This window comes from Henckelia pumila, chromosome 2 (assembly GCF_033568475.1).
Source record: "Henckelia pumila isolate YLH828 chromosome 2, ASM3356847v2, whole genome shotgun sequence".
NCBI classification, from domain to species: domain Eukaryota; kingdom Viridiplantae; phylum Streptophyta; class Magnoliopsida; order Lamiales; family Gesneriaceae; genus Henckelia; species Henckelia pumila.
Window position 1 is genome coordinate 50,799,424 of NC_133121.1, and position 20,733 is coordinate 50,820,156.

The following is a 20,733-nucleotide window of genomic DNA, read 5'->3' on the forward strand; positions in this document are numbered from 1 at the left end:
CAATAATGATCTGGAAGTATGTGTTTACTTGCTAGATATATACTTGCTCATGTATCAACATAAACATGCATATGATATGGTTTATGCTCTTTTATTTTTATTTGAATTTTAATATAAATACTATTTGGATTAGTCTTGTTTTTTTATTTCCATTCTCACTTTTTTTTTTAATTTTTAATATCAATGAAAACGGCCTATTTTCAATATTTGGGAAGTCGAGGTTATTTATCTAATTTGTAAAGACAAAAGTGGGAATTGTAATAAGTGGGGTTAGTTTTTGAAATATAGATTAGTAAAGTGCTACCTAATTATCCCGAAATTTAAATCAGAGTAAGATTCGAGCCTTTGATGGCACACTGTATTGCTTATCAACAAAAAATCAGAAAAATGTAGAAAAAATTATCAGCCATGGTTGGATCTGTGATAGGGAATTCTTGCTTTGTGCATTCTCCCCTCTGCCATTTCCTCGTCTCCGAGTCCTCTCGGCTCCCATTTTATTACCCAAGAAATGCGGTGTGTCGGAGAAAGAATAAAGCCACCATGGCATGTCTGCAGGAAAATTCAAAAAACGGCAATATTTGTAATTGTACGAGGAGAGCGATTCTGTTCGTGGGTTTTGGTTTAGTTCAGTTTCTTGGGACGAGGGCTGATGCTGTTGATGGCTACGTTGTAGGTCAGCTGGCATTTGTTTTGTGGTTGTATTGTTACAATTTGGTGCTTGGTGAAGTTATTCTGTTCTTGTTTACTTAACGGGAGAAGGAATGTTTTATGCATTCCTGGTTTGCTATCAGGATGGAACCGGCGAGGGCGGGCAAGGAATCGACTCTCGATTGAAAGTAACATCAACTTTTACTTGCTCGTTTATTTCTAATTCTACCTTCCACCTTATACATTGTGACATTGTTAATAATCGTAAATCAAGATTGATATTTTCAACAACGGAAGTTGATTTCTTGGAAGGTGCCCATTAGTTTTGTTATGGTTAGTCACTGAAGATGGTAACAGAATCTCCTTTTAAAAAAATAGCACAATCAGTACTTGTGTAGCAATGATTTAGTGTTTCATATGGCCTGCCTGCCTGCCTGCCTGCCTGCATTTTTTGTTTCCATTTTTGTAGGTCATCGACAGTGCGCGTCTTTATTTAAAGTTACATTAGTAACTACGATGTGTTTCAATTAAAGGTGAGGTTCGGTATAAACGATTGGAAATGATTTAAAAATAGGTTTCTAACTTCTATCAGTCGACGAAATTTAAACTTGTTCAGATCAAAAGAACTTGCATAGTTTAGTTGAAGATATGGAATATGTACTCCCTCGTAGTCCAAGTCTTGAAACATAACTTTAATCTCAAATGTGCTGAAGGATGGAAACAACTAAGAAAAAGGAGACAAGGGTGGGGTGTGTAGGACTTCATCTAGAGTCGATCAGTGGCAAGGGGACGGGACTAGAAGCGGCGTGCTGCCTCCCAACAGTTTTAAATTTTCAGTGCCCCCTCTCCCCCTTGGAGAAGAAGTCCTGGCTCCATTTCTTGTGCTAGAAACAGATTGTGTTGTTCGAACCAGAAAAGGAAGAGACTAAAGTGGTGATGGGTGAGCTAAGTACAACATTATGCGACCAGTATGGCTTCCCATTTGAAAGGCGTGTTGTTCCCAACAGTGTTGTCCCCAACACAGTGGACGAAGAGTTTGGCATCCATCGCTCTGATATAGAAGCCGGTTATTAAATATTGGAGTCCAATTAGTTTTCCAGTTACTGGGCTGGTTAAGGAATGGCCAAGCAGAGCCCAACCCACTCTCTGCAAAAGTTCAGAAGAAGAAATATGTTTGTGGGATTCATGGAACCTTGATATATAACCAGGGTTTCAGGGCTGCTAAGATATGCAAGCCCTTTCTCGGCATCAAAACTCACCTTCATTCGGAACATCCAAGATAATGGTGGAAAGTAAGATGCCATCCCAAAATGATGAATTTCCTTGTTTTTGAAAGCTTAAAAATTGTTAATTGGGCCTAGGGCTTCTTTCACCCCTTTCTCTTCATGGGTCCCATGAATAAAAATAATCCATGCCTGGTTCATCAGCCGAAGCCCACCTTCATTTTGTCCAATACTCAGCGCTGCTGCATCGTGAAGCCCTAACATCAACGGCTTCCTCACAGAAGCGACAAACTCTACCGCCCTCTCCCCCTGTAGCTTCACAGCAACCAATCCACTAGGTTTCTCTGTCTTCCTTTCATTGTGGGGTCCTAATAATTCCATGGCGCCATTTTCCGAGTAATTTCCACCCCTAGATGTTTGTTCAATCTAGTCTCTCTCTTTCTAATTGTCAAGAAGTATGAACACACTATTGATCTTTCCTTAACCTCTTTTTCCCCGGAAGTTCTTAATACTTGTATTAAATATGGGCTACGCTTCTCGCCACAATTCTGAATAACCTTCTCAACCAATTTCTTTGCATTTGGAACCTCCTCTTTGTCGCTTTTCACGGCAACCATAAAAGGAGTAAGGAATGCTAAATTTATGTCCTCACTTTCGTCCAAAACCTGAGTCATTACTGTCTCCATAGATTCAAAAATAATTTCTAATTGATCAACCCTCATAGCACTGAGAAAGTGCTGGAACATTTCAATAACAAGCTAGTCACATTCCAAATCCAGCAAGATAACATAGTATCTGACCTTAGCCATCATCTCGGGAATAGAAGCCCTCTGATTATAAGATATGCTAATCGTGTCAGATAAATCCTCAAAAGAAGATATGATCAAATGAAAAAACTCTTTCATTTTGTTATCATCATATGGATCATCAGGTGCATTGATTCTAACAATCTTACTGATGCAAGAAGCAACTCCAACATTGACATCAACATCAGAATGGTTCATAAATTTTTGTTCTATCAATATCTCCATTAGCGGTGAGAGAGTGACTGCTCCACTCTAGACAGGAGTTCCTCAGTCCGATCTAGGCAACATAGTAGCTTATCTCCTTGAGTAGGTTAGAACATATTTTCTTTGGGATACATAGATTCTCTTTCTTGATCTAGCATCTTCTATCCCTAGAAAATATCTCAAGGGTTCAAAATCTTTTATCTCAAATTCCAACGCGAGACAATCTTTTAAACGGATTATTTCCTCTTCGTCATCTCCTGTGAAATTATGTCATCGACATATATGTTTAAGATTGCCATCTTGCCTTCTCTGGTATGGTTTACTGATTTCGAAAATTTCTCAAACCAAACCTGTGGTGACTATTTCAATCCATACAAAAACTTCTTTAATTTGCATATTTTTCCACCAAATTGTTTTTCGAAGCCTGGTGGAGCATCCATGAACACTTCCTCCTCCAATTCTCCATTTAGGAAGACATTTTTTTATATCCATCCGATATAGGGGCCAGTTAAGATTTGCCGCCAAAGAGGAAAATATTCTGACAGTGTTCATTTTTGCGATTGGTGCAAAGGTCTCTTGGTAGTCAATCCCATATGTCTGTGTAAAATCCTTAGCGACGAGTCTTGCTTTATAACGTTCCAACGATCCATTTGAATTAAGTTTCACAGTAAATACCCATTTGCATCCCACTGATTGTTTTCCGTCAGGCAGGTGCATTATTTCCGATGTTTCAGTTTTGTTAAGTGCATTCATCTCCTCAAGGACAGCTTTCCTCCATTCTGGAACACTTAAACCTCCTGTATAGTCTTAGGAACATCCACACTTTGGAACTGAGATATAAAACTCGAATAGGGTATAGATAAATTTTCCAAGACGTGTGATTTGAGATTGTGTGTTGAGTACAAGTTCTAACACCTTTCCAAAGTGCAATGGGAAGTTACAACGGCATAGAGGAGTCTAGTACGTTAGAGGTGGATTTGGGTACATTATCTGAATTTGGGTTCGAATGAATCTGGATTTAAGGTTCTGTCCTTGGTTTAGACACTTGGTCGTGTGGAGTTGTGAAGTCTTGCTTACTTTGGAGCCTTCAACTTATCATCATCAACTCTTGTTCTAGTATCAGAATTATGCTCTAACACTACACGAGGTGTATCTATAACCAACAATTCAGTTCTGTGTACATTCTCTAAGTTTAAATCAAATATCGAGTCCAACTTACTCTCCCCCCAAAAAGGAGTTGTAAAAAAAATTTAGATTAAAAAAATGTGACATCAATAGAAACAAAAAATGTTTTTGTTCAAGGTTAAAAACATTTATACCCTTTCTGGGTTGGAGAACATATATCCTAGAAACACACATTTTACAACACGAGGGTCTAGTTTATCACGAGTACGATGATGTACATGAACAAAAGCCACACAACCAAACACTTTGAGAGGTAAATCAGAATATAAGCGAGACATGAGAAAGGAATTTTTGAAAACAAATAAAGGTGAATCAAAGTTCAGCACTCTTGAGGGCATTCTATTAATTAAATATGTAGCAGTGAGAATAGTTTTCCCATAGTATTTAGCATTAATGGTAAACATGAGTGACCTAGCTACTTTTAGAAGGTGTCTACCCTTCATTTTTTCCACATCATTTTGTTGTGGGGTTTGAGTGCAAGAACTATAATAAATTATACCCTTTTGTTGAAAAATTGAGCCAAAATTTTATTGAAATATTTTTTCCCATTATCACATCTGAACACTTGAATTTTTTCATAAAATTGTGTTTCAACCATTGCATAGAAAACTTTTGAAAATTTGTTCAACTTTTGATTTATCAACAAGTAAACCAAACTCAAACGTTTGTGATCATCTATAAAGGTGATAGACCATCGTTATTTTGAAGAAGTTGCTGTTTTAAATGGTCCCCAGACTTTGGAAACAAAGCTTCAAATGATGAAAATTCGGGTGTCCTAATCTACGGTGCCAGAGCATTATCGCATCGCTACTAGAACTAGAGTTTGGCATGATACTAGATTGTTAGGCTTGTCCACACGAGAGACTTTTTTCCTCAAAGTAGTAAAGGCCTCCAAGGTCCTTAGCACTGCCAATCTCCGCCCCCGAGTCCAGATCCTGAAATACACAAAAATTTGAGGACAACTTAGCACAACACTTTAAATCATGAATTAATTTGCAAACAGAAAGCAAATCACAAGAAAGATTAGGGACGTGCAAAACATTTTGAAGAGTCAAATTTTTTGAGATGACAATAGACCCTTTTCCCAGCAATAGCAGATAAAGAACTATATGCTTTTTTAATTTTCGGATTTCCTGCACTTGGGATATAGGATTGAAACAATCTGGAGGATCCCGTCATGTGACTAGAAGCACCTGAATCTATTATCCAAGGACATATGGATAGGGTGGAAACATTAAAACAATAGATTGCAACTCAGTACCTTTATGTTCTTTGGAACAAGATGCTGGTGTAGATTGTGAAAAAGAAGTGAATTGAAAAAACTTATATAGTTGCTCTAATTGTTCCTTACTGAAAGAGGCAGCCCCCGAATATTTTTCAGCATTTTGGTTCCTCCTGTCCAGATTGATAAGCCCTTGAACGCCCACTGTCTTCTTGTTTGAAAGACTTTGGTTTCCAGTTAGGTGGTTTGTCATGTAAGTCCCAACATGTTTCTGCAGTATGCCAGGTCTGAAGTTTCTGAAACTAATGATATCTTCTCGCTCAACATGATTTTCCTTCAGCCGTCTTGTAATAAACTCAAATCCTTATTTTAATAAAGTACAATTCAAGACATGATTAAAGAGTTATTATAAGCTTTGTTTAATGAATCGATTAATTGTGGATCAGCATGTTGGGATCCACCGACCATTCTAATTCAGATTATCTTATCCCAAGTAATCCAACTAGACGAATGAGATTGTGCCACGTGTTAGATAAGATAAAGTTCGGATATTCTGAACTAGTCCGGATACAACCTATAAATAGGAGTCGATTTCATTGGTTTCCTTCACCGATTTCCCTCAGCTTCTCCCTCGAGTTCTAGCCATATACCTTAGTTTTCTAGTGACAGTTCAGTGTTGGGAAAGCTTCGAAGTTAGTGTCTTCTTGAGGAGGAGTCACCATCAGATCGAGACATCATCAGCGGGCTGACGACGGACGCAGGTATAACCCTAAAACCTTCAGTAGTGAGTTAAGAAGCATATTTAGTAATTTTGTATTTGGTATGATAGTAATTTCAGTATGTTGGTATTGTTTAGGTTCAGACGAGTTGACTTTTGTCAGATTGTTTAGTGAAATACGTGATGTACTGACTGAGATATCCAAGCGTAATATACACACTTATATGTTGCAATCTTATCTGTTGCATTATACCTGATTTACTGTTTCGGCATATTATGCATGACATATCACGTTGGACCTGATATCTTTGAGATATACCTCATTTGTTTGGGCCGCTCAGCCCTTTTCTGTATTGTGAATGGTTGGGTATCGAGGGCTACAGTGTCCGACGGGACCCCTGGGCTCTGATGACCCTGGACATTGTAGGTCCACGTCTTGTTGATGAGTCTGAGAGCCAAACCATGCCTAGGACAGATCAGAGACTACATATGCAGGCACCTCTAGACTGAGCAAGAGATTCTAGACTTAATCGTTGATATCCGAGCATATTGCATTTGCATGCATCATATCGGTTTGTATACTCGTACATTCTCGTATTGAGCGATTTTCGCCCACGTCCTCATTTTCATCTTGGATACCCTATTCCACGAGGCATGTCTTAGGTTGGACGGATCGGATGGCCAGGCGATGGCTAAAGAGGTTAAGTTCTCTACGGCGAAGTATTCTCATTTTCTGAATGTATTGAACCCAGAAATTTTTTATCGAGTTTCTGATTGTAACGATCCGACCTCCTATGAAGGGTTGGTCAACCGTTGTCGTGAAGCCGAGATCGGTATTGCTAGGAGGAAAGCTATACAAGCTAGTAAGAGTTCTAGTTCGTTGGGACCAAGAGACCAGTCTTAGAAGTCTGCATCTTCTTCTCTTCATATTCATGAGGAGTGTACAGTTTTGGTCGGAAAAAACAACAGTGTGGCCATTGCGGAGGCAATCACCAGACAGAGAAATGTCGCAGGGTGATAGGTGCTTGTTTCCTTTGTGGTGGTTTTGGTCACATGAAAAAGAATTGCCCTAACTTGGAGGATCAGAGTGGAGCCGCGGAGGCTCAATGGCAGGGTCTTGAAGTGGAAAGCCATCGGAGGCCACTGTGAAGCAGAAAAGTTTTCTTGCTCAGAGTTCCCGTCGTGGAGGGACATCACAAGGATTTCAGCAACGCACACAAGTCCAGTGGCAAGTGTTTGCCTTAAACCAAGAGCAAACTATTGAGGAAAACGAGGGAGTCATTGCAGGTAATTTCCTTTTATGATGTGGTATTCCTGCATATGTATTGATTGACACTGGGGCATCACATTTATTCATAGCATCAAGATTTGTTAAGAAGTATAAACTACCCTACGTGTCATTAGATGTTTTGATGTCAGTGTCTACACCTATGGAACAAGAGGTTTTAGCCAAGCGATTAGTAGTACGCTGTTTATAGAGTTTGAAGGAAAATACTTGTCTGCCAATTTGATGATATTGGCCATGGAAGATTCCGATTATATTATGGGAATCGACCTACTGACCAAGTATAGAGTGACTTTAGATTGTTATCATCGTCTCGTTCAGTTTCGTTCAAAAGGAGACGAGAATTGATTCTTCTACGTTGAGGGAGCTCGACCTCCAATGCCAGTCGTGTCTACTTTAAATGCACATCAGGCTTTGGCTGAAGGAGGGGAAGGATATCTCATCTATGCTGTAGACGTATTGAAGGATGTAATCGACATGAAGAACATTCAGGTTGTCGATGAATTTCCTGATGTTTTTCCCGATGAAATTCCTGGATTTCCTCCAGAGAGGGAATTGGAATTTGAGATAGAATTGGCACCTAGAATTGCACCCATCTCCATTGCGCCTTCTAGGTTGGTACCATCAGAGATGAAAGAATTAAAGCAACAGTTACAAGATCTTCTTGACAAGGGGTACAATAGACCTAGTGCAACAGTTACAAGATCTTCTTGACAAGGGGTACAATAGAGCTAGTGAGTGTGTCTCTTTGGGAAACACCAGTGTTGTTAAGGACGGGTCTATGCGGCTTTGCATAGATTATCGGCAGTTGATCCGAGTAACAGTCAAAAATAAATATCCATTACCATGGATGGATGACTCGTTTGATCAACTGCAAGGAACTTCAGTGTACTCGAAGATTGATTTACGTTTTGGATATCATCAGCTTCGAGTTCACCAACGTGATATCCCTGAGACTGCAGGTATAACCCTAAAACCTTCAGTAGCGAGTTAAGAAGCATGTTTAGTAATTCTGGATCTGGTGTTATAGTAATTTCAGTATGTTGGTTTTGTTTAGGTTCAGACGAGTAAACTTTTGTCAAATTTTTTAGTGAGGTACATGATGTACTGACTGAGATATCTAAGCGTAGTATACACACTTATATGCTGCATTCTTATATGTTGCATCATCCCTGATTTACTGCTTTAGCATATTATGCATGACATCATGTTGGACCTGATATCTTTGAAATATACCTCGTTTGTTAGGGCCGCTCAGCACTGTTATGTATTGTGGACAGTTGGGTATGAGAGCTACAGTGTCCAACGGGACCCGCGGGCTCTGATGACCCTGGACATTGTAAGTCCACGTTTTGTTGATGAGTATGGGAGCCAAAACATGCCTATGGCAGATTAGAGACTACACACTCAGACGTCTCTAGACTGAGCATGAGATTCTAAACTTGATCCTTGTTATTTGAGCATATTGCATTTGCATGCATCGTATCGGTTTGTATACTCATGCATTCTCGTATTGGCGATTTTCGTTCACGTCCTTGTTTTCATCTTGGACACCCATTCCACGGGGCAGGTCTTAGGTTGGACGGATCAGACGGGTAGGGTAGCGGCAAGAGCAGTTGAGTTTTCGGTGGTGATCCGGTTGAAGTTTATTTGGTTTCTTGTATTCTCATGCAGGATTGTGATTACTGTTATGGTTATATTAATGTTTAAGACTGGATTATCGTTTGTTTTTGTTTGGCGTTGTAAAAGTACTTAAGTTGTTTCCGCTGTTTATTTGATGTTGTTTAGTTTAATTATGAATGCTTATTAGTCTGTTTAGTAGTAGCTCCCATTTATCATTATAGCATAGATCCAGTTCCTGCCACAATCCTTTCTTTTCATTATAGTGTTCGATGACAATTTTTCCTCCTTGTCTAGACTGCCATAGTCTAGTCTTCAAGCCAAATATCTGGGATGAATTCTCCAAATCAGAGTAAGTCTCCCGAACAGCCTCCCAAACCTCTTTTGTGGTGGGTAGAAATAAATACGTCCTTCCAGTTGAAGGTTCCATTGAGTTAACGCGATTACCATGGAGTTTTCAGATTTCTAGCCCGTCCACTTTGGACCGTCTTGGGCAGGCTCTGTGATTTCTCCCGTCAGGTAACATAGACGCCCTTTTCCGTCAATGACAAGTTTGATTGACTGAGCCCACTCCAAATAATTTTTGCCATTCAACTTATGGATGATCAATTGAATGGAGCCTTTGAACCCAGTAAAATTCATAGGATATATGTTCGGTGCTTTAGCACCTATCGGGACATTTTAATCTGGTCTTCGTTGGTTTTACATGCTAGCCTCTTTTTCGTGTCAAACATGTAGCGGTTATACAGAGACTAGTCTCTGATAGAATGAAGATGAACAAGAACGATAGAGCCAGCCATATGTGTGGTAAAAACATATTCTTTTCTGAATGAATAATCAAAATACAACCCTACAACATATATACGAACTTATTTCTATATTATATTCACAGTCTAACCTTAATTAATAGACAAACCGTAAGGAATAAATATCAATGAACTATTTTGATACTAACTAAATTTTTTTCTTTCCTCTTTCTACAATACTTTATAATGTTCACTTGCATGTAAATCAGATACGGGGAATAATTAATGTAAGGCGGCGTACACATGCACATTGATTGAATATTAGGTATCAAATGACCAACTAAATGAAATACGTAGGATTTTCATGCACCAAGGTTTTGAACCTTTCACTCTCACTCTAATACAATGTTGATAACCACTTTTCTCCAAAAACACAAACTCGTGGGAGGTGGTTGAAACAATAGCTTTACTTTCACAAAATATGTTCTCTCTCCAACCATGTTCTGTGAACTTGCTATTCATGCTGAATTATATAGACCTAAACTTTTCCGCACAATTAAAGAATTGTTTGAAGAAGTACCAAGTGAATTATATTCTTCCTGTGTTTATAAGATAGTTGAATGCTATTCAATTCATTTAGCTGGCATTTCCAAGGCTGTGGGAAGCTATATTTTAGATGATGGATGAATCAGTGACTTACGGTTTTTGAATTTTGGCAATTGCTATTATGTGTATAACTTGACTACTTGAAAGCAAATTCATACCAATCTTGCCAAATATCGATATTTTTTTACGGTAAACTACTGCTAACAACTATCTTCCTGGGTTTTTTTGCGTTTCAGAAAATACTGATACGAGAACACAAGAAAATACTGAACCGAGAATGCAAGAAAATACCGAGTCGGAAACACAAGAAAGCACTGAATTGGAAACACAATACAGGATTCAAAATGCAGAGGTCTGCATCTCTGCTTTATTTAGCATGGTGTAGAAACATTATTTAGCTACTGGTTTTCGGTTGTAAGGTTGATAGTTTGTATATAATTTTCCAGCATTTGCCTAAAGATTAAGTTTCTTGTGCCCAGCAAACAGTTACGGAAACTCCATCCCCATCCACATCCACATCCTCAAACCCGACCTTTTCAGTTATAAATTCAATTGGGGTATTGTCGTCTGGTGTTCTTGCTGCTCTCTATTCATCAACAATGAAGGAAAAGGCCACTTCTGATGCAACCATAGAATCGGTAAGCCATTTTAACGGAGTTTATATTATCTTTGTTATATTTGTGAAGTTGTCATCAACAAGTAGCCTTGAAACCACTGATCATATGTAATAAGAAAAAAACTTCTTTATTATTCTTTGATTTGATTGCATTTGATATCGATATGCCTTCTTCTCTGGTGTTGGAATGGATTATTTTTTATTTCTTTGTTGTATTTGTGAAATCGGCATCGACATGTAGCCTTGAAACCACTGATCAAGATGTTATATAAACTCATCTACTTCTCTTTTATTTGATTGCATTTGATGTCAATATGTCTTCTTGTCTGGTGCAAACTGAGTAGAAACTCGAGTTCGACCTTCGTGATATTTTGTTCAAGAACTTATTAGTTGATTATCATTCAAGTTTTTACTATTAGAGCAAAATGAAACAATCATAAATCAATTTTTTTTGCACGGAGTTCTCTAATGTTTGTTTTCGTGAATAGAAATAAATAATGTAATAACACAATTTATAATTTTATGATATAAAGAATTATTTATACACAAGCTCAGGTCAAGCTCAATAAAATTTTTCTACTTGAGCTTGAGGTTCTACCAGAAAATTTTGCTATACATGGCTTGAGCTTTGCTCTTTAACCCCCTGTTCTCTGTGTAAAATTCAGGAATTAGGATTTTTTTGGAGTTTGTTGGTTTTCTTTCTAAATTATTATTTACTTCTTGTTTTATTGGGCGCTCAGGTGAAAACTAAACTGAAGGAAAAGGAAGCTGCGATCACTTCTCTGGAAAAAAAATTTGAGTCTAAAATGCTAAAAAATGAAGAAGCTCGGAATAAGGACTTTGCAAGAGCAAATGAGATGCAACAATCTTTGATCAATCGATTGAACACTGCAAATGGTACGTTAACAAACCTGGGAAAGGAGGTGCAAAATGAGAAAAGATTAAACCAAAATCTAGGTATACAGATTGAGAATCTGGAAAGAAACCTCAGTAAGTCTCAAAACGAGAAAAGGGAACTGCAAATACAGCTGCAGGAGAAGCTAGATTCTATAGCCTCCTTGCAAGAAAAGATCAAAATGCTTTCTTCAGAGATCACGGTCAAGGAAGATGATCTTCAAAATCTCAACGCAAAAGTTGCTGAAAAGGAGCAAGAATCTCATGAACTGAGATCTGCATACCAGAAATCCCGAGATGAACTGACACGGTTGGATTCCAAATTCCAAGAACTGAAAGTTACAGTATCGAAGAATGAAATGGAGTTGGAAAGGAAGAATTCGACATTGAAGAATTTGAATGAACAATTAACTTCTTTAATTACTGAGAGAGATGAATCGAGCAAAGAGCTTGATGAAATTTTAAAGGAGTTTGATGAGTTTAAATTTTCTGCAGAAAAGAAGATGGCTTTTCATGAGGAGCAATTGGGTGAAAGGGAAAAGCAGTTTCACGAGATTGAGGAACGACTTATCGTCGCATTGGATGAAGTGAAAAAAGATGGGGTCTTGATTTCTAATTTGACTCAAGAGAACCAGGATTTAAGTGAGAAGTTGGAAGCTGAACTGAAAAGTGTGAAGATTCTTGAACAAGAACTCAAGATTGCACTAGAAATGTTAGAGAAATCAAGAAACGAGGCCTCTGATCTGTCAAAGCAACTGCAGAAGTCCAGAAGCTTGTGCTTGGAACTTGAAGCTGAGGTCTCCAAGGTTAAGGCTGAGTTTACAAAAGCATGGGAAGCATTGCAGAGGGAAATTGATGAATCAAAAGAAGGCGAGGAATCCTTAGCAGGAGAACTATTGTCGGTAAAGGAACTTTTGGGCGAAATGAATGAAAAACTGCGAATGACGTCCCAAGAAATGGCAGCTGCAGAGCAAAAGTGTGATAGCTTAGAGAAAGAACTCATTGATGCCAGCAGGAAAGCAGAAGCAGCTGCTGAGGCTCTTATGGAAGAAAGGAAAATTGTATCTTCTTTGAACTATGAGTTACTGGTTCTCGAGACGGAAATTTCAAGAAACAAAGAAGCCCACAAAATTCTTGAAGCTGATTTAGAAGCAACTACAAGATCACTTGGTGAGAAGACTCTGAATGAATCAACTCTTTTGAGGAATCTCGAGTCTGCTAACTCTACAATTTTCAGTTTAGAAGATGAAAATAATGCACTCCACAAGTCTCTTGATGAGCAAAAACAGGCGAATCATGAAGCGCGGAAAAATTTGGAATATGCCACCAATGTGGTGATGGAACTGGGAAAAGAACTGGAAAGTTTAGAAAAAAGAGGGAAGAAACTACAACAGGAATTGGCTTATGCAAAGGGAGAAATACTACAGCTAAAGAGTGGAATAAATGCATCGAAAACTGCAGAGAATAATCAGAACCAGCAAAACCATGAAGCTGGGGGTAAATCAAATAAAAAAGTTTATCGGAGGAGAAAGGAGACAGAGACAGATATTAGTTAAACAACGCTTTCTTCATCCACGTTGATTGTGAAATCTTGTAGTCATTTATAAATCGGCAGGAACAATTGCGTTGTTTTATCATTACATTTTCTGGACGATATTGAAAACATTGCCTACAAGCAATACTGGAGTTAATTTTAACTTCACGAATTTACAAATCATGGATCACCCTTATGATTATTAAGGTTAAATTTGTCATAAATCATTATTGGTTTTTTTTTTTATTGTTTATTTGGTAAAAACCCCCTTGATTAGCTAAAAAATCTTGAACGGATAAATTTGCAGTTGAAACCCCTTCTAAAAAGTTGATACATTAAAAATTCCTTTATTGTTATAAATATATAATATATTTATAGCTAAAATCCTCTTGTTTATTTGTCATGAGTTTATTTATAGCATTCCCATTGTGATTAATGTGCATGTACATATTATCTTGTCATAATCCCCAACTAGAAGACAAACTTACCACGATGACAGAATCATCGTGCAAACTACAGTGCATAACAGCCACTCTAATTGTGTACTCGTACCAAAGAGAACCAATCTTAATCTTTATCTATGTGCTTGCATGGTGGTAATACAGCTTTTAGGAAATAAATATATTTAAATTAAATAAAAAAATTTACATTAAGATGACCAAAAAATCTCACAGCCAACAGTTCATTTGTTGGACAGCTGCTCTTAACATCATGTTTGTGACCTCCTCTGAGAAGTAGAGTTTAAATTTTCTTTAGAAAGAGTCCGAAGTTCGACGTTCTTGAAACAGTGAAACATACATAACGCATCCGTTTGCTGCTATTTGTGAAATTGTGTACTGCACTTGGTCAGTTGCTAAATGACATTTCAGAAAATTTACAATCTGCAAGTGAAAGGAACATGAGAAAGCTGCATTTTTCTTCTAGCTGACAAGATGGGGAAAGGCCAGCATTGCACTCTGATCCAAAAGCAATTATTATGTTATGCGTAGTCTTAACAGGATTTTACGCTGCCACAAGCTTGCCATCTTCATCGACTTGGCCAACAGCCTCCAGCATTGACGAGTATGTTATGAGATCATATTGCAAGCCATTCGAGCGCATCTCTCTCATCAAATTTGCAGCCTCTTCAAACATACCAGAACGGCTAAGACAACCAAGAACCGTGTTGTAAGATATAGCATCAGGCTTCATCTTGGAATTCTTCATCTTTTTAAGCATATCCATTGCAATTTGAGGACCACCGGTTTTTGCCAATCCATTCAGAATAATGTTGTATGAATTAAGATCAGGTGTGCACCCATTTTCTTCCATGGTTCGAAGCAAAAACTGAGCCTCATCCGTCATGCCAGACCTTACCATCCCTGACATGAGTGCATTATAAGCATAGACATCCGGAATGCAACCAAGTCTTTTCATCTCACTGAAGAGATCGACGGCCTCTGTCAAACGTCCACACTTTCCAAAATGCTTTATCATCACGGCATACACACGAGCACTTGAAGATCCACAGGTTTCCTTCAGTTCCTGAAATAGCTCATGAGCAGCATCATAACGTTTTGTTCGGCCAAGACTGTTGATCAAGCTGCAGTATGCAGCTGGACATGGGGGAAAGCCCTTTTCATCCATTTCCTCAAGCATCAATAGACCTTTTTCCAAATGATTTTTCTTGCAAAATCCATCTATAAGAATTGAATAAGTAAAAGAACTAGGACTGACACCACTTGTTTTCATTTTCTCATACCATGACATGATCTCAGATAATGGGTATTTCGAATCAAACAAAGATTTAATAATTGTATTATAAGTCACCACATTTGGTTTACAGTCCAACGACTCCATCCTTTCGAAAATCTTAATAGCATCAGCCAGACGTTCTGCCCTTCCCAGGAGATTTATGACATTATTTATGAGCACCACATCTGGCTTACAACCTTCGTTGAGCATATTCAAGAATATAGAGTAAGCTTCTTCAACCCTCCTAAAAGCACCAAGCCCTCTAATCAACTCTGTATATGTATATACGGTCGGTGCACAACCCTTATCTTTCATCTCTTTCACTAATCCTAAAGCTGTTTCAACCTTACCCAATTTAAAGTAAACACCTAACAAAGTGGTATAGATTTTTGGATTAGGATCTAATCCATTCGCTTTCATTTCATCAAACAACCTAATGGCAAAATCATCACGGCCTAGTTTCGAGAATGCTGATATTAGAGCACTGTACGTTAGCGTATCCGGAAAACAGTCACCGTCACAGCACATCTCATTATATAGCTCTTGAACTTTTTCAAGACGGCCCTCTCTCATCAACATCAAGATTATAGAATTATATGTGCTCGAGGATGGTTTGCACTTGCGATTTTTCATCTGGTAAAAGATTGCAAGAGCTTTATCAAGCATCTTCATACTGCCCAAAATCCTTACAATTTCCGACAGCTCAGCTGGGCTAATGGCACATGAGCTCTTTACCATATCTTGAATCATCCTACATAGCCCGCCAACCATCTCCGCTTCCTCGAGGCAGCGAATTAAAGTCATGTATGTGCTTGAATCGTGCTCAAAGTTCCTTCTTTTCCCAGCCCATTTGAAAAACTGTATTTTTACATTGATGTCAACATCTACTTGCAAAACCTCACGAACTAATCTATGATCAACCTTTAATTTAAGAACATCCAGAGCCTTTTCGGCATCAGGGCCCCATTTAAATATCTTCAAAATCCTAACAAACCTCTCATCAAGAGTCCTCGAAGAACTGTTCTTTCGTTTCTCGAAAAGTTGTTCATATTTTGGATTATCATCTTTTAGTCGTCCCGGCTGAAACATTTGAACTATTTCATTTTCTGCATAGATGCAAGCAAAAGTCGTCACCTTTTAAAAGCTATATGACGCACACAAACTTATTTCAAGACACCTGACAAGTTTCTCTCTAAAATTACAGTAACCAACGAGAACAAAATGCAAAAAATCCTAGATTCCAAAGTCAAATTCTGAGGACGAAATTTCACCTGTTTGCTTGACCCTTGCAAATACACAAGAACAGGTGGATATCCCACGCTTCGATGTAGTCGATTTGGCAAGATTTTCCGCTTGAATCATCACGTTCAAATTAAAAACTTACGCCACCACAAACTCACGAATCGTAAAGTTCCATCCTTCAGGATCCTAGCACGAGCAATGTATAAAGTAAAAACGAGACCACGTCTGCCACCGCCGGAGGGAGCAGAGGGAGGTGGCAATGGCGGCGGTAAAAGCTGGAGAGGTAGAGGGATATATTGTTGGAATTGTACTCACTATGCAGAATCAGAAAAAGATGAAATTATTAAAATAACTAGTGATCAGAAGCACACCGCGTCTTTTAGAGTATTTTTTTAATAAAATTTGTTTTTTATTTGAGAGAAAGAACGTGTGTTTGAGAATTACGTGAGAAAGACGTGAAATGAAATTACAATTATGAAAGTTGGGTAAAAGGGAGAAGAAAATTGGTGTCATCTTGACACATCAAAAATAGTTATTAAAAGGTGTCTAAGTTTTATATAATAGTATTGATAATAATAATAATAATAATAATAATAATAATAATAATTGTTATAAGTGAAAATGATCAATAAATCCTATAAGCAAACTTATCTTTGCCTTCAGTCCCCATGCCAGCAAATAGTTATTCCCACTTTCCGACAAAGTTTTGGCATTTTTTTCAACTCCCTATTTGAGCAATAAATACGAAAATGCCCCCACTTTCTTTTGAAACCCAACAATACCCCTTACTCTTTTAAAATAAAATAAAAATTACTTGTAAGACAACATACAGTATGAGTTTCTTTCCCTCATTTTTGTTGAAATTCTCCACAAATTTATCCATCAATCGTAAACGACTAATCCACCGATCGCAGTATTGCAGATCTGCTTCGAATCGGATTGAAGATAGTTGTTAATCGTTGTGAATTATTTTTGGACCATGAAAATCTTTTTGAAGAACCATTATTTCAAATATTTTAAGGTACTATTGTTGTGAAAAATGCTCGAAAGCGTACGAGTGTCAAGTTTTAATAAAGTGATAATCAAGTATCGTTCCCACAGAGAGTAAAATGAAAATAATCAGTTTTTGTAATTAAAATAGTCCTAATTTTATCTAGAAAATCAATGATCAAGAATTTTGCAGAAAAATAAAATAATCAAAGAGTTTTTGATAGCACACACACAACTTTCAGATAAAAATCAATTAGAGAAAAAATGGTCTAGAGGTTTAGATTTCACCTAGTTTCAACAACAATCAATCCTAATTAATTTAGTTTCATGAATTCCAGTCAATTAATAACCAAGAACACTTAAGTTTATTATTTTCCTCTCCCGAGCAACAAATAATATTTATCAACTACAATTCAATTCCAATATCTCTATTAAGAATCTACTTGCAGTGATTTATCACAGAACAATGTTCTTTTTAAAGCTCTGTTAAAATTATACACTCTCCCGAGTTATATAAAAAATTAACAGTGTATTTTCTATTGGTCCTATTCAAAAACTCCTCTCCCGAGTGCCATATTTCAAATAAATATTACAATTCAATTATTGATCAGGTAATTGAAAAGACAATCAATTCTAGAAAAATAATTAATCTAGAAGAAACTCAATTCAATAAAATCAAAAATTCATGAAAGTGTTTACACCAGGTTCCATCCAACCTCTAGACTCTAAAAAATTAGTTCATAATAAAATTCTGAATAAAACAAATCATGTTCAAAAATCCAAACATATTCAGAATTAAATAAAAAGTAGAAAACAAATCCGTCGTCAACGTCGTGTTCGCACTCTCGATCTCCGTCTTTGTTCTTCAAGTATGCCTAAAATTCCAGAAAATCACACATTCAAGCTCTCTGATATTTCTCTGATGTACGCTCCTGTTGTGGCGGACCCCCCCTGATGAAACTTAAAATTTGTAATTATTTATATGTTAAAAAGTGTGTTTTAAATTTTAAGTTTAATTAAAATTATGAAGTTGTATTATTTTAGTGTTATGTGTTTATATTTAAATGTTTTACTAAAATGTTGTATTTTACGGTTTGCGCAGGTTTGGTAAAAATAAAATTACTCAAGCTACAGAGGTCATAATGGAGTAACCTCAAAACCTGTAGAATCACAAAAGAGGCATCTTCAACTTTGTAGAAGACAAGAAATTCCAAAAACTTCATTAAGATGATCAAAATAATCAAACATCAAAATGGAGATAGATTTACTTTTACTATGACCAGCTTGGAGTAAAAATATCATAAGTATTTCATATTTTATCCAAAAGGGGTGAATGAGTTGTCCAAACACATCTACACAAAATATCCTACGTGTTCTATGTTGAAAAAAAAGGCTGAATCGGTGGTCTAAGGTATCAAACATGCCAATTAAAGTTGGGTCATGGTATTGACATTCAAGGAGACAAGCACCCACCAACTTTACTATTTCACATTTAATGAGCCTTGGACTCTTGCTCTCATTTGGCCTATAAATAGATGTGTTGTATAAGCTTTGTAGTGTGCAAAAGTGTAGAGAATTCTTCATTTGTAAAATAAATATTGTGTGTGTGAGAATAAAAGTTTGAGTGTGCAAGTTTCTCAAGTTCAAGTATGAAATTTCTTTTATCTTTATTCTTGAGTTTCATGTTCATGGAAAGCTAAATCTTTTTATGTCAAGGTGAAAAGGTTTCATTGTTGGTCAAGTAAGATTGTCTATATTTTGTATATTCTTTTATTTTCTATTTTTATTTTTACTAATTGATCTTTATTTGTAGGTATAATTTTGGATGATTTGTTGTTATCTATTTACATCAAATGCTTGGTACCTTGAATGTGGTTACCTTGATTTGTTGTCAAATATGATACAATAAATACTACAATAATTATATACTATAAATATATGTATCTATTTATAATAAAATCATATATATTATTTAGACGATAGCGTGACACTGTCGGTTGTTCTAAATAATATATTGTGATTTGAACTAACATTTACTTTTTCGCATCTAACTTTTACTTTATCGCAACTAACATTTATTTTTCCGCAACTAACATTTACTTTCTCGCATCTAACTTTTACTTTTCCGCAACTAACATTTACTTTATCGCATCTAACATAAAGTCATATATTTTATTTAGACGATAGCGTGGCTCTGCCGGTTGTTCTAAATAAAATATTGTGATTTGATCTAACATTTATTTTTATGTCAATTTATATTTATGCATTTATATATATATTATGGGTACCATGTATTAAATATCGGTTGATATTAATATAGTGGGAACTATATTATATGATATACTTGTTTAAATATTTAATTGTTCTTTTTATGTTTATATTTATTCATCTATATATATATTATGGGTACCATGTATTAAATATCGGTTAATCTGATATTAATATAGTGGGAACTATATTATATGATATACTTGTTTAAATATTTCATTGTTCTTTTATGTTTATTTTTATTTTAGTTTCTTTTATTTATTTTTATTAAACAATCTTAAATAAACCAACAATGAACCTTTGAAACCTTGACAATTTTATAATTTGTGTATTTGAAGTTTTATAATAATATTTTCATCTATAATATATTATTGCTAAAATTAAACTTACAACATCCTCTCCGTGGATCGATCTCGTACTCACGAGTATATTACTTGCAGACAACCTACACTTGGGTGAATTACAATTTAAGTTGTAGCAAGTTTTTGGCGCCGTTGCCGGGGAGGTATAAATTAAGTTTAATTTTGTTATTATGTAAATAGTATGTTGTTTTTATTGTATGATTGTTTGGAGTCGTAAACAAAGTGGTAGACTTGTTCGAGTAACTGAAAATATTTTAAACATGGACGATAATTCTAATAATCAAGATGATAATAATAATAATAATAATCATCAAGAACATGAACAACCAAGAACACTTAAGCACCATATGAATCCAATAAGAACTAGTACACCATCTTGTTTAGTTTTTCCTCCTGATGCATCTAATTTCAATTTTAAGCCACAAGTCATTCAACTTTTACCAAATTTTCATGGCTTAGATTCTGAAAATCCATATTTGCATTTAAGAGAATTTGAGGAGGTTTGCAACACTTATAATGATCAAAATTGTAGCATGGATACTGTTCGATTAAAGCTTTTTCCTTTTTCCTTAAAAGATAAAGCTAAAACATGGTTGCAAAATTTGAGATCAAGTTCAATAAGATCATGGGAAGAAATGCAACAACAATTTCTAAAAAAGTTTTTTCCTTCCCATAGAACAAACTCTTTTAAAAGACAAATTACAACTTTTTCTCAAAAACAAGGGGAAACATTTTATCAATGTTGGGATAGATATAAAGAGTTACTTAATACATGCCCACATCATGGTTTTGAAATATGGAGAATAGTTTCTCACTTTTATGAAGGTTTA

General features: G+C 36.4%; 2 protein-coding genes and 1 non-coding gene across 7 annotated transcripts; 1 reads left to right on the forward strand and 2 right to left on the reverse strand.

The window, feature by feature from the left end:
• Positions 1–319: 319 nt before the first annotated feature.
• LOC140878562 (MAR-binding filament-like protein 1-1) lies at positions 320–13,481 on the forward strand. 5 transcript variants are annotated; one of them, XM_073282171.1, is made up of 6 exons: positions 320–673; positions 792–836; positions 10,500–10,615; positions 10,743–10,901; positions 11,620–11,776; positions 12,269–13,481. In XM_073282171.1, the coding sequence occupies exons 1-6, from the start codon at positions 409–411 to the stop codon at positions 13,327–13,329; spliced, it is 1,803 nt and encodes a 600-aa protein (XP_073138272.1). In that variant the 5' UTR covers positions 320–408; the 3' UTR covers positions 13,330–13,481. The 5 variants fall into 5 exon arrangements, with proteins under 5 accessions (XP_073138272.1, XP_073138268.1, XP_073138269.1 ...); XM_073282169.1 differs by adding an exon at positions 8,540–9,430 and having other exon boundaries at positions 588–673; positions 11,620–13,481; XM_073282167.1 differs by having other exon boundaries at positions 11,620–13,481.
• Positions 13,482–13,865: 384 nt separating this feature from the next.
• On the reverse strand, positions 13,866–16,587 carry LOC140882301 (pentatricopeptide repeat-containing protein At3g16010). The gene is made up of 2 exons (XM_073288234.1): positions 16,313–16,587; positions 13,866–16,147 (listed from the first exon to the last, which is right to left on the reverse strand). Exons 1-2 carry the CDS (start codon positions 16,401–16,403, stop codon positions 14,310–14,312), a joined length of 1,929 nt encoding a protein of 642 aa, XP_073144335.1. The 5' UTR covers positions 16,404–16,587; the 3' UTR covers positions 13,866–14,309.
• Positions 16,588–20,582: 3,995 nt separating this feature from the next.
• Positions 20,583–20,693, reverse strand: LOC140885775 (small nucleolar RNA R71). Its single transcript, XR_012151191.1, has one exon. It is a non-coding gene; the product is annotated as a small nucleolar RNA R71 (small nucleolar RNA).
• Between the last annotated feature and the right edge of the window lie 40 nt (positions 20,694–20,733).